Genomic DNA, 13,190 nt, shown 5'->3' on the forward strand with positions numbered 1-13,190 from the left:
ACCAAAGCAGTTGCGAGGTTTGAAGTGGCTCCATAAAATCCAGATTTATGTTGCGGTTTCACAACATAAACTTTTATCAAATTTGTGACCCGAAAGAAACACTGTGTTTTAATTTTATTTTATTTTTGTGTGTTATTTCATAGTTTCTCGAGACTAATTTGATGTTTCACCCTATGGTTGATTTAAAACTCTACAACAAAGTCTTAATGAAACATTACCATCTTTATTTTTTAACATGAGGTGAAAATGTCTTTTTGTGAGTGATGTTAAGGAAATATGGCTATTTTTTGATTGTTTAATATAGTTAAGCTAATGCCATGTGTGTTTAAGTAGATCAACATTCCTAGATAAACATTCTCCTGGCAAGGCTGTAAATTTAAAGCAGCCATAAAACACATGCTCCTGAAAGGCTTTAAATTAGTAGGCCATAAAGAATATCTTCCCCGGCTCACAGGTCAGAGGTCGGGGGTTTCCCAAGGAGCTCAGAGTTGCATCTGGAGTTGATCACAAACTTAGGAATCTTGGAAACACTTAGGTTTAATTTCTGATATACCTTCTTAATATTAATAGCAATAGTATGTTAGATTAAAGTATATTACCAAAACTACAAGTACTAATCTAATAAATGGAATGTATTTGAAAATGTACTAACTATGACAATATCGGAATCAAAAGAGAATGGTTTGAATGTTATGTTTTACAGGTTGGAAAAGACTTCTATCTCATTATTGTTTGTGATAAAGTAAAGATTCAAATCTTTGGAGAAGCTGACTGCAGAGGAGCAAGATAGGTTTTGTGAAAATAACTTATAATTTCAATAACTAAAATGACTCTTGATATCTGTCATTAAAACTCAGGGGAAGGTCTAAGTTTTTTTTCAAGGTAGCTCTTGGTTGGTCAAAACAGAGGTACGCCCTATTTGCATATATTAACAAAGAGAAACGCCTTCACTAGAAAAGGGAATGCTCAATAATAGGAATTCAGACAGCTGCCCTTTTTTGCTTTTAAGCATCAGCTGTCTCCAAAGGCGCCTTTGTTCTTATTCTTTTAATTCTTTTGTCTCAGGTAAAGAATGTACTTCTGTGTACTCTGAAGTTTCTTGTTAAATTCATACGGTGTTTTCTATTGAATTAAACTCTGTATTTCTGTGACGTCATCGTGCCTTGCCGTTTCCTTGCCGGCCGTGACGACATCCGCTCGGGACCCGGGCATCCAGGAGGAAAAGGAGAGCCATGCTTTTTCCAAAATTTAAGCTAACCTATTAACTTTCCTCCTTAATAGTGACCTGCTTAAAGGTTGTTATTTAATTACTTTACTTTTAATTTGACAAATTAGCATCTATTGGAACGTTTATTCCAACTTTCTGAGTTGTACCTGTATATCTCATGTGTCAAGGATTAGGCTGTTTGGCTTGTTTATCAAGTCATCAGAATCAATCAAGCCAGAGAGACATATTTTTTGTTAAATTTTCTATTAGTTTGTGGTGTCCTTATGAATCTTTTGAATTTAAATAGTCTTCTAAATGGCTAAACGTATCATTCCCCTCTTTTATTGGCGACCTAAGAAACGATATTTAAAAAATAAAACATAAGAGCGTTCACATTACAATCTGTTTCATATCTTCCTGTATCCAGATTGGAGACAGTCTGCCAATAGAGGATTTAATAAACACATACTGAAAGCAGGAAGGAGTCTAATGTCTGTGGAGCATTATCATCACAGTCTGATGCCTGGGGGTCAGTGAGGAACAAATGGAAAGCATTTCTAAACTGCACCACAGAACCACAGTCCTTCTGGGCAGACAGACTGGAAATGTGGGCAAAATGACGCTCAAGATTTTGTGGACCGATGAGTGTGGCTTTGGCTTTAGCTGGAGGTAGAAATAATGTCTCAGAAAGAATTAAAGACAAAGAATTAAAGGTACCAAAATGGATGGAAATGCAATTTTGCTCAGCTAACGACTGAATAATGCTAAACTAAACGCTCTCTTGGAGAGGAATTAGAGGTTCGGCCCATACAGCGTCGCTCTGATTGGACATGACGACTGAACTCAGAAAACGGGGAGAAGGAGCAGGCAAACATACTTTTTAAAACACACGAGGCAGGCCTTGATTTTCTAGAGGTCAAGCTTGAAAAAGCAGCACGTTGGTAGGACATCGTTTGAGCCTCCGGCTGATAGAAAAAAATCCTGGCGGCCACAGCAGACATCTGACTTCCAGATGTTTCTCGCAACTTTTAATGTGCAGCCAAGGCCAAAATCAGCGAAGACAAAACACGCCGACTCTGGTTCTCCCATTTTTCAATCCCTTTGTATCAGACGACGTCTAACCTCAAACTTCACCCCGTCACTTATTGGCATGTTAGATTACACGTACCAGAGGGCGTATGGATACAGTCCCTTTGATGTCCAAAGTGAGGCCCGGGGGCCGTTAATGGTCCTTGAGCTGGTTTTGTGTGGCTCCCCTGACCACAGTTCAACATTGATACAAATTTGACGGGCCCAATACATGGTTACCATGGAGTGTTAAGGCCATTGTAGATAGAAATTCACCAAAAAAATCAAAAACTTGAAAACTCAAAAATTTCTGGGATGAACATCAAAATTTTTTGACATTTGAAATTTCAATTATTTTTTATTTCTGAGATTAATCTAAAATTTTCAGAATTTTTTCTAGCAAATGTTTGACTTTTCAACTCTAAATTTATTTTGATGGAAATTTAATAAAAAAAAATTCTGCTCACAATGGTCTTAATATGACGTTGAAGATGGTTCATGTAAAAGACTTTTTACTTTTCATCAGAGTCAAATTATTCTCAACATAACTGTCTTGGAATGGAAAACGTTCAATAGAACAAAATTTTTTCTTTTATTGAAAAGCTGACTTCGCTGCACCCTATTAGTTCTTATTTCATGTATTAAACTTGGTTAAACACGGGAGCCATTTTGAAAGTCACTGAGAATAGATTTGTTCAAATAAGCCTTTTGTGTAAAAGTGTAAAATCCTTTTTTACTTTTGGATATACAGTACAGACCAAAAGTTTGGACACACTTTCTCATTGAATTCAGTGAGAAGGTGTGTCCAAACTTTTGGTTTGAACTGAGTACAGACCAAAAGTTTGGACACACTGTTGTGTCCAAACTTTTGGACACACTGTTGTGTCCAAACTTTTGGTCTGTACTGTACATTGAATAACACACTTTTCCAACAAACAGAACAAAATTGGACTAACTTATTTACTTTCTGACTTGACAATTTTGGCCCACGTAATGAAACGTTTTAACACCCTTGCCTTATATTTAATATCTGAAAACATCCCTACCACTTGATGTTTCTTTTTTGTTTTTTTTTACCCATACACATTATGCGTCACATCAGAATACAATGACGCAACAGAAAACTATCAATTGTCAGACTTTTCCTGATTAATTAAGTGCAGATTAGGCAGAGAAGCCAATCTGGGTTGATTCTGCTGTAGAAACGTTTGACAAAGACGTGCATGAGACACGGACGCCAAGTGAAAGAATGTTTTCCATCTGTGTTTGCAATTTATTTTAACACAATTAAGCCGTTGGGCAGTTTTTGTCACTTGATTTATTGACTGTTAGTTTGCCATGCGCAGCACAAAAGGGATTTATTGTAGAGGGGGGCACAGGAGATGAAGGCAAAAAGTCATTTACATCACTTCGTTGTTTACGCGCCCACTACGTGCTGTGTGATTTGAGTTTGTAAAAGCAAAACTGTTACAGATTATATATTTAGATTGATAACAATTTACATTTATCATTGACTGCTCACTGGGTTCTCTTCTGAAGTTTAGGATACAAAAACCTCGCAAATTGGGACGAAAATAAATCCTCTTAATGGAAACGTGACAATTTCGAAAGAACTCCCGTGTTTTTGACTAAAACGTTTTTGTGCCAGTATGAAGTGGTTTTTCAGCCGCATAGAAATAGATGCGTTTAGCAAAAGACTGCAAAAGAAACACTTTTTTTTTTTTTTTTTTACATCACATGAGTCACATGACCAACAGCTGGATGTTGCTACTGGCGAAAACAAGCTTATTCATATGAGATTTTAATTTAATATCTTATTTAATGGAAACGCTGCAATTGTGTTTCTTTACATTTGCTCATGTTTGTAATGGAAACACGGCTACAGTATTTTTCTCAGATTATCAGAAATTCACATGGAGAAGTAGGGCGATACATAACGTTAGCTACAAGAGTCATACTTGAGATGAAATCAGATCTGGTTCTTAGACTTGTACAACTACAGTATGTGTCATACGAATTTTGACTGGTGTGTTTTTTGGATGAAAATATTTCTAGAAATTCATCAGTTCTTTTTTTAAAGCCTCAATAAACTAAGAAGGTTTTGCTTTAGCTTTTTTTCCATATCTGTTACTGAGAAAGGAATAAGCTGAAAAAAAGACTAATTCACATTTTTAGGATCTCCAGCACTGCAGGATCCAGTTGGATCTTCAAATATCTGTGATGGTTTAACAAGCATGGAAGATTTGTTGTTGCTTCAGGTTTTAATTTTTTTAGTACGAGTTCTTGGTGTTTTTCCCTCTCAGCTGCATGAGTCTGGCAGGGAGTTTGACATTTCAGCTTTGAATTAGCAATTTACTGATTTTGAATGTGAGGCAAAAATTAGAAGTATATTTACTTAGCTTTGCTGTACCGAAATGTTTTATGAAAGACGAAATGCTAATATGAACATAACCCAAAGGTCAAAGCAAATGTCTCGTTTGGGTTGGGCAGAATTGTGACAGCGTTTCTATCCGTTTATCCAGCTCATCTGAATCTCATTGGAGAAAATGGTTCAAATGCCATGTGTTGACTTGATGTCTTGTTCAAGAGAAAAAAGAAAACTGTTGAAAAAGAGGTCTGAAGGTTCACTGACATTACGCTGGAGCTAACGTCTGTATCTCAGCTCAATAAACACCTCCAGGCATCTGGAGCTACTCAGTGCCAAAGGTGGAGAAGTTCTTCAACGCATTAAGGCCTTATGGCAGTAATGCAGATGGGTAAAGAATAATAAAAGATTTCTTTCTGGTCCATTGAAATTTTCTAAAACCTCTCAAGACCTAACATGAGTTCAGAGTAAACAAACATGGCTGACTGGGAAGAAGCACTGGCGGTAGTATAGTTTGTGGACTACAGTGAACCCTCACTATAACGCCGTTCACCTATCACTGCCTCGCGGATTTTTTTGCGCAATTTTTTTTCACAGTGTGTTTTGCGTCCTGATTGGCTAAACAGTCTCTGCGCTTCTACTCTACCTGTGTGCCAATAACGTTACGGTATTTAAATATACGTAATACAGCTTGGCAAATTTTGGTAAATGTTTTTGCCCAGAAGAAAAAAAGAGCGACAAGAACTACCGATAACTACGTTCTTCTCTCAGAAGAAAAAGCCACTAGAGAGCGGAGTCAGGCCGCAGCGTCACAGTCAGAGGAACAGTGAAATACGCGACTCACAATTTGTCCTACTGTACTTCGTATTGATGATTAAAATGATTATTTTACTGTAGTTATTTGTAAGAAAGCGTTCTATTTGTTTAAAAATGCTTGGGACTGAAAACAGGTTTTGTTCTTTGGTTTCAATGTAGAGTATTTAATTATGCTGTATAATAATTGTAAAAAATAAAGGTAACTACTTCACGGATTTCACCTATCACGGGTTTTTTTCGGAACGCAACCCCCGCGAAAAACGAGGGTTTACTGTATACTTAAAGAAGAAACAACTCATAAAGGCGTCCCTAGTGTCCACTGGACTTTCTGTTGCCCCATCACAGTTGTCTTTGCGTATTTTGGTTTCTCCTTTGTGTCTCCATAAACTTGCTTTCTGATTGGCTAGCAGACTGCGTGCTTGTTTATCATCAGGGAACAGCACGCATAGTGCGATATTGGGCCAATGCCGTCGATCATGACGAATGTCCCAGATTTCTGACGGCCTTCTGAATGGACCAGATCACTTTTACTACACCCCACCTGACAGGTATACCTCTTAAGAGTATTAAGAGAGACTTCCTGAAAATCGGAGTGTCCTCCAGATCGTTGGAAGGGGAAAAAATCGGGTCAAGAATCGACATAATTATTGTCATAAATAAGGATGTTACACCACAAGTGGAAAAGCACAGTGGACCATCTGAGTGTCTTTATACACAGATCTCCAAGAATGTTTTCAAGATTCATCAGGCCAGAATTGTATAAAGGAATCACAAGAATCAGTTCAGGATACGTACAAGCAGCTAACCTTAGCTTTTATGTTTAAGAAGTTTTGTATAAAACATACAGAGAAAAAGTTTTGGATTATCTACATGAACACCCCTGCAGTCAGTTACGATAAACAGTCTTGGGTTACTTTCTCTACCTGTTGAAGACTTCAGCACCAAAAGACACCTTGACAACCCGTCTCTGCACAAAGTTACGTAAGAGCAAGTTACTTTTTTTTTTTTAAGAATGTCTTTGGAAAGAGTTTCTGACATTTAAATTATAAATGACTAAGTTGTGACTCAGGATGTGTGTGCATCAGAGCCAATTTCTAGGGAACCTCAGGCATAAATTGGTTTGGGAGCACAAGAACATCAGATTACCTGTTTTCTAAATTTATAGATCACCTCACACCAACTGGAGTTGTTCTAAAACAGTGAAAATCTGCTTTGGTCTTCCCAAACCACCGGAAGATCCTGAACTACCCCTTTCTGCTACTCCGACTGGCGTTCCTTCAAGCAAGCCTTTCGAGAGCGAACACCTGCCACTTGCCTCATCGGCGATGACGAGAGAGAGCTGCTCTGCCTCGAGCTGCTCTGAGGGGTCGGCGTTCTTTCCGAGGCCATCTTACTTCAGTTCAGCATCTGAAATGCAACACATACATCATAATCACAAAGATTGCATAATATTTGTGATTTTCTTTTTTTTTTTAGTTGTCTTTTCATCTCAAATTTGCATCAGCGGTCGATGATATTCTGGATTCACTGAAGGGAGGAAAGTGTCACACACACACACGCGCCGTCTGATTGCATATCCTGGATCCTCTGAGCCGTTTCCCTTCCACTGCAGCGTTGTCCACAACAATATCTCCTTATTGATCTACCTCCAAGCATTCTATTCTTGTCATATAGCTTTTCCCCCCCTCCAAGTAATTTCATTATCAATAGTCCCCACCCCAGCCTCCCCTTTTTAAATAGAAGTAACCCACTAGTGTGCCAGTGGAATAATATTTCTTATCTTCTAATTTATTGGCTGGCTGCCAGCCAGTGACTCTCTGGCGTTTTTGGAGGCTGACGCTTCTAAGTGCCCGCAACGTTATTCCACTGTTTTATTGATGTATCCCATTTAGATTAGTCCATCTTCAATTGCTCCCAATTGAGCCACAGTTTGCCTCCCCACAGAACCCAACAACCTCCTGTCTGTACTGTGCTCTAACCCTTTTAGTTAATTATGTCTTCCAGAGGTGTGGCTACATACTTTATGTTTATCGTGAGGCGTAATTAGCAGGCAGTTAAACAAATGAGACCTTTTTTTTGTCCTATGCAATCAAAAACTTAACTTCAGATATGTTCCTGTTCTTTTCTGACAACACAAAGTTTCCTGTTGCCAATAGATTTAGGCCCAGGCCACACGTGAACAGGTACCTGTGAAAACAAATTAATTTGTATGTGTTCTAGCCTTTTCTCCATACAAAAACTCTGTTTTATTCCACCAGAAACTATTATTTCTGAAAAGTGGATATATTTGAGAGAACTCTATGTTTGCACTTATGTGTGCACATTGAAAAACTGAGTGTTATGGTCCTGCACATTTCTAGGGTGGCTATTGCCTTCTGGTGCAATTTCGCTCAGTTCTAACTCCCTTCTGTACGCCGTCTGGGCTTTCTCAAATTCACATGGATTTCTTCGGTAGAATTTCAACTGGGCCAATCAGGAAACAGAAAAAGTTGTGAACGATGATGTTGATTTTCTGCGCCGTTGAAGAATTATAATCTGCCTGCAGCTTTAGCAATGACAGTGGAGGAAATATTGAATTAACATTAACAGCCGCCTCGTTAGCGATAAATAACATTTAAAACTTCAACAAAGTCTACGCCTCCAGCGAGTAAGTGTTTATCAATAGACCCTCTGGACGAAATGAAGCGCAGAACAGGGTCTGATTTTACCATTGACATCATAATGTGTTTTAATAACTTCATATTCTAATAAGCTCTTTAAAAATTGTTCAACCTAAACATCAGACCACACTAACAAGATGTTTAATTCCTAACAGGAAGTCCTGGTTGTTTTGAAGCAATCTCATTGGCTCACATACAGTAGGTGTTAGTTTTGTGTTATATTGCCCCCTATGCGTTTGGCACGTTAAAAACAGAGCTCAGTGGTGTATTTGTAGAGATTTGTGTGGATGAAAACTTTTCTGATACCGATCCCGTGTCTATGATATTTTTTAAAAAATGATGTGAGGGAGATATTTGTCTTTATAAAGACACTGCGTACAGCTTCAGGAATAGAAAAGCAACAAAAACACTTCAGAGAAAGGAATGAAACCTTCAATCACACATGAGCAGCTTTTTGTTTGCCTCAGTGGCAAAAAGTCACGTGACAGAACAGCTGACTGGTTTCTAAAGGTTTGAAAAATTAAATGATAACATAGAAGTCACTTCCTGTGCCGTGTTGTTTGTTTTGAATGTGCTGAAGCTCCCCGAGTTACGTAATTATGAACAACGAGGGAATAAACGAGTCAGTGATTTTGTTGATTCAATACCCAAATGGATGAATGGGTGATTGGATCTACACACAGAATAGACACAGGGATGTGAGGAGGAAAAAGGAAATGGGCGGGGGGTCTTTTAACTGCAGTCTTGGCAGAGCTCCTCTGGGGCCATTTTTAGAGAAAGCATCACAGTAATTCAGAAATGATACCGGAGCTGTGCCAGCACCACAGAGGACTGGCACACCGAGGCATTTTCTGTCGAAGGGACGAATAAACACGACATGCATGACTTTTGGTTTTGTGGTAACGGAGCAGAATACAATAAAACAAAGAGTGGATGCAGGTTAATTTCCCTGTTACAACTGTTGCAATGAAAGTGTGGATGAATTATACTGGCCCTATAATTGTGGAAAGGGTCAAAGCCATCGAGTCGGAGTCGCAGCAGATTCCATTACATGCGCCTTCGGCTCATTATAGCGCTCTTCTGTGGATTAGCCTATAAATGAAGATGAGTTGTTCAATCAAGCAATTTAGTCCTGGACACTTAGAGTGTGTCACTAAGTGCTGCGTTAAGGACCATTACACTGAAAGTGATCACTTTCCCCTGTGTCCACCTCACATGGTTCTGTTTTGGTTCTATTTTCTGATAGCCGCTTTAATGTGGTGCGGACAGTGTCTGTCTGCTCGGATTTCCAAACGTCCGGTAAAACATTTACATATTCTTGCAGTCATGAATGTGATTTTAGACCTTACAAAAAGTGCCTTGTAGAGCTAAGCTTGTTATCTGATATTTATGTACAGTATATACACTGCCTGGCCAAAAGAAAAGTCGCCACCTGGATTTAACTAAGCAAATAGGTACAAGCCTCCTATTGGATAAGTACTGCATAGGCGATTATCTTTCAGCTGGCAACAAGTTATTTAACCCCAGCTGATGCAATGAGTAACTCCTCATTTCTTAAACAACCATGGCAAAAGACACATCCTGTGGTCGTGGAAAAGACGTTAGTCTGTTTAAGAAGCAAATCATTGGCATGCATCAAGCATAGAAAACATCTAAGGAGATTGCAGAAACTACTAGAATTGGGTTAAGAACTGTCCAACGCATCATTAAAAACTGGAAGGATGGTGGGGAACCATCGTCTTCCAGGAAGAAATGTGGTCGGAAAAAAATCCTGAATGATCGTGATCGACGATTACTTAAACGTTTGGTCAAATTAAATCGAAGAAAAACAACATCAGAACTCAGGAGTATGTTTAATTGTGAACGCAAAAGCATTTCCACACGCACAATGCGAAGGGAACTCAAGGGGTTGGGATTGAACAGCTGTGTAGCCGTAAGAAAACCTCTAATCAGTAAGGCTAACCAGAAAAAAAGACTTCAGTTTGCTAGGGAGCATAAAGATTGGACTCTGGAGGAATGGAAGAGGGTCATGTGGTCTGATGAGTCCAGATTTACCCTGTTCCAGAGTGATGGGCGCATCAGGGTAAGAAGAGAGGCAGGTGAAGTGATGCACCCATCATGCCTAGTGCCTACTGTACAAGCCTGTGGGGGCAGTGCTATGATCTGGGGTTGCTGCAGTTGGTCAGGTCTAGGTTCAGCAACATTGTGTGCCCAAAGAATGAGGTCAGCTGACTACCTGAATATACTGAATGACCAGGTTATTCCATCAATGGATTTTGTCTTCCCAAATGGAACGGGCATATTCCAAGATGACAATGCCAGGATTCATCGGGCTCACATTGTGAAAGAGTGGTTCAGGGAGCATGAGACATCTTTTTCACACATGGATTGGCCACCACAGAGTCCAGACCTTAACCCCATTGAGAATCTTTGGGATGTGCTGAAGAAGGCTTTGCGCAGTGGTCAGACTCTCCCATCATCAATACAAGATCTTGGTGAAAGATTAATGCAACACTGGATGGAAATAAATCTTGTGACACTGCAGAAGCTTATTGAAACAATGCCACAGCGAATGCGGGTTGTAATCAAAGCTAAAGGCGGTCCAACAAAATATTAGAGAGTGTGACCATATTTTGGTGGCGACTTTTTTTTTGGCCAGGCAGTGTATCTGAGCCTGTAGATGCGTTGCTCCCTGATGGAGGGTAAAAAAAAAAAAGCTTGCCGACAATGACTATCTTGTTTTTAGCTGTCAATGTAATGCGCTAAATCTTAAATGTAGGCATAAAATAAAAGAAAAAGGGATTCTTTGTTATTAACGTTTAAATTAGCTAATCAACCACTGCTGTTTTCAGATTATTAATAATCACAAAATAAACACCAGGCCTGAAGATATAACACTGCAATTGACTGAACGTCCTGTTCTTTGTGAGGGAAATGGAGCTGTTGTCAGTCGGTTTCTATGGCAACTGGTCTGCGTGCAGTGTAACCGGCGCAGAGAGTGAGAAAAAAGGAGAGGTTTTGAGTTGTTCTTAAATAAAAAGAACAATCATTTATGTCTGCAATGAACACATGTAAACCTCTGGCTCAAATGTTACACAGAAAACCCCGAAGTTGCACTTTTAATAAAATCAGGTCCACATTCCCATCGACTACAGACGGCTCAGGCTGCACTCTTGTTCACCAGGGCTGAAAGTAACACAGAAAGTTTCCTGACCATGTTGGCAGTAACAACAGTAGTATTTTTTTTTGTCCCAAACATTTCTTTTTAAAGAAATGGGCGACTGTGGCTCTTTGGTAGAGTAGTCGTCTTGCGATCGGAAGGTTGTAGGTTCGATTCCAGCTGCCACATGTCGATGTGCCTCTGGGCAAATTGCCTACCGATCTGCGTATCGGTGTATAAATGTGTGTGAGTGCGACTGGGTGAATGTGACTCTAGTGTAAAGTGCTTTGAGTGGTCAAAATGACTGGAAAAGTGCTACATAAGTTCAGTCCATTTACCATTTTATGTCCCAGCTGAAACCTGAGATTGCCCAGACGGTTTCCCCCTTTAGGTTGCCTTGGTGAACATGTGGTTTGTAGGTAAGTCAAACAAAGGACACCTCTGTCTGAGTCACATGCTGAGTGTAATAACAACCGCTCATAGACTTATATGTAGGAGCAATCGCTAGGTGTGTTCTGAGATGTATTGAAGGATGTGTGTTGGAAGAACTGAAATGTCTTTACATCATTGTTTCCATGTTTCTGTCACTTACAGTTAAAGATAAGCATCTATTGCATTGTTTGTCATTTATTGTGAAAAACTTACCATAAGAAATGTTCATTTATAACTGTTTCTATTCATTACAGTTAATTATGTTAAGAAAAAAACAAAGATGACAGTCTGATATGAAATTTTCTTTTTTACCATTTTATTCTTTATTTGTTCCACGAGAGTCAATAAATATCAGCGCATTAGGAAATATAATTAAATGCAGGTGCTGTGTGCAGTTAGGTTATATAAATAAAGAAGTAGATGGGTCTTTGAAAATCATAATTATCATTATCACAACAGCACCACAAAATATCACAGTCAAACTCCCCTACTGGTAGTACAGCGTTGATGTTTCAAATAACTTTTTTCTTACTTTGTAGAACCACAGGGTTCTCTGGCGAAAAAATACATTATTCAACTATTTGTAGCAAAATTATGCCAATTCAACATATAAGTGGATTCTTCATTTACCTTATTCTTCACCTCTTCTTAGATGTTTGAAGACATTGAACAGGCAGATTTTCCCCAAATTATTTGAAGTTACGATCTACTAAAAATATCCACGAATACCAGGAAGAAACAGTCCAAACATATTTGGTTAAGACCTACCCTGGTAAAAACCAGTCCAGAGGGTCTACGCTTCGCTTCGTCCAGAGGGTCTGGACGCTCGGCTATTGAGAAGCGATGACGTGGACTCTGTTGAGGTTTTACACTTTACCCAATGTATGGTTTCAACGCCATGAAGCTTATGGGATATTGACTGCACTGTAAACAAGCATCCTGCACTGCAAAGAGACAAGTGCCGAACCAACGGCTGTTAATGTTAATTCAATATTTTGTCACCTTCCTAAAATAATGACCTAGGTCATTTTTTTTTCCAACAGTGAATTATTTTTGTCTATTTTTTTCATAAGAAATAGGTGGTGTTTTTTTTTTTTTTTTTTCTCCAAAATCACCTTTGAAAAAAAATTTACTTTAGTAAGGTCACAATTTTGAAGCGTGACCAACACGGACTGAACAGCTGCCGTTGCTAAAGCTGTAGGCAAACTACAATTCAAAAACAGCTCAGAAAATCAACGTCATGGTTAACAACGTCTCCTTCTCTTCCCTGATTGGCCCCGTCAAAAACTTCACTGGAGGAATCAAAGTAAGCGGGAGAAAGACCAGACTGTCTGCCATAGACATGGGAATTCAACAACGAGGCTAAGTAAGAGCCTCTTTTCTCTTATTTCCCTTCTTCTGTTCCACAAATCTTGCCATATCAATTAAAAAAAAAAAAGTTCAGTCTTTCTTATATAAGCTGTGGTAAAATAGAATACCTCT

At 38.9% G+C, this 13,190-nt stretch overlaps 1 protein-coding gene across 2 annotated transcripts in view; it reads right to left on the reverse strand.

Moving 5' to 3' along the window:
• The window catches only part of insc (INSC spindle orientation adaptor protein), a 64,742-nt gene that overhangs the window by 33,311 nt on the left and 18,241 nt on the right, over window positions 1-13,190 (reverse strand). For both annotated transcript variants that reach the window (XM_032589967.1, XM_032589976.1), the window contains exon 2: window positions 6,772-6,863. In XM_032589967.1, the coding sequence (XP_032445858.1) occupies window positions 6,772-6,845 (74 nt within the window). In that variant the 5' untranslated portion in view covers window positions 6,846-6,863. The remainder of the gene's footprint in view (window positions 1-6,771; window positions 6,864-13,190) is intronic.

The sequence above is a fragment of the Xiphophorus hellerii genome, chromosome 2, assembly GCF_003331165.1.
Source record: "Xiphophorus hellerii strain 12219 chromosome 2, Xiphophorus_hellerii-4.1, whole genome shotgun sequence".
NCBI classification, from domain to species: Eukaryota; Metazoa; Chordata; class Actinopteri; order Cyprinodontiformes; family Poeciliidae; genus Xiphophorus; species Xiphophorus hellerii.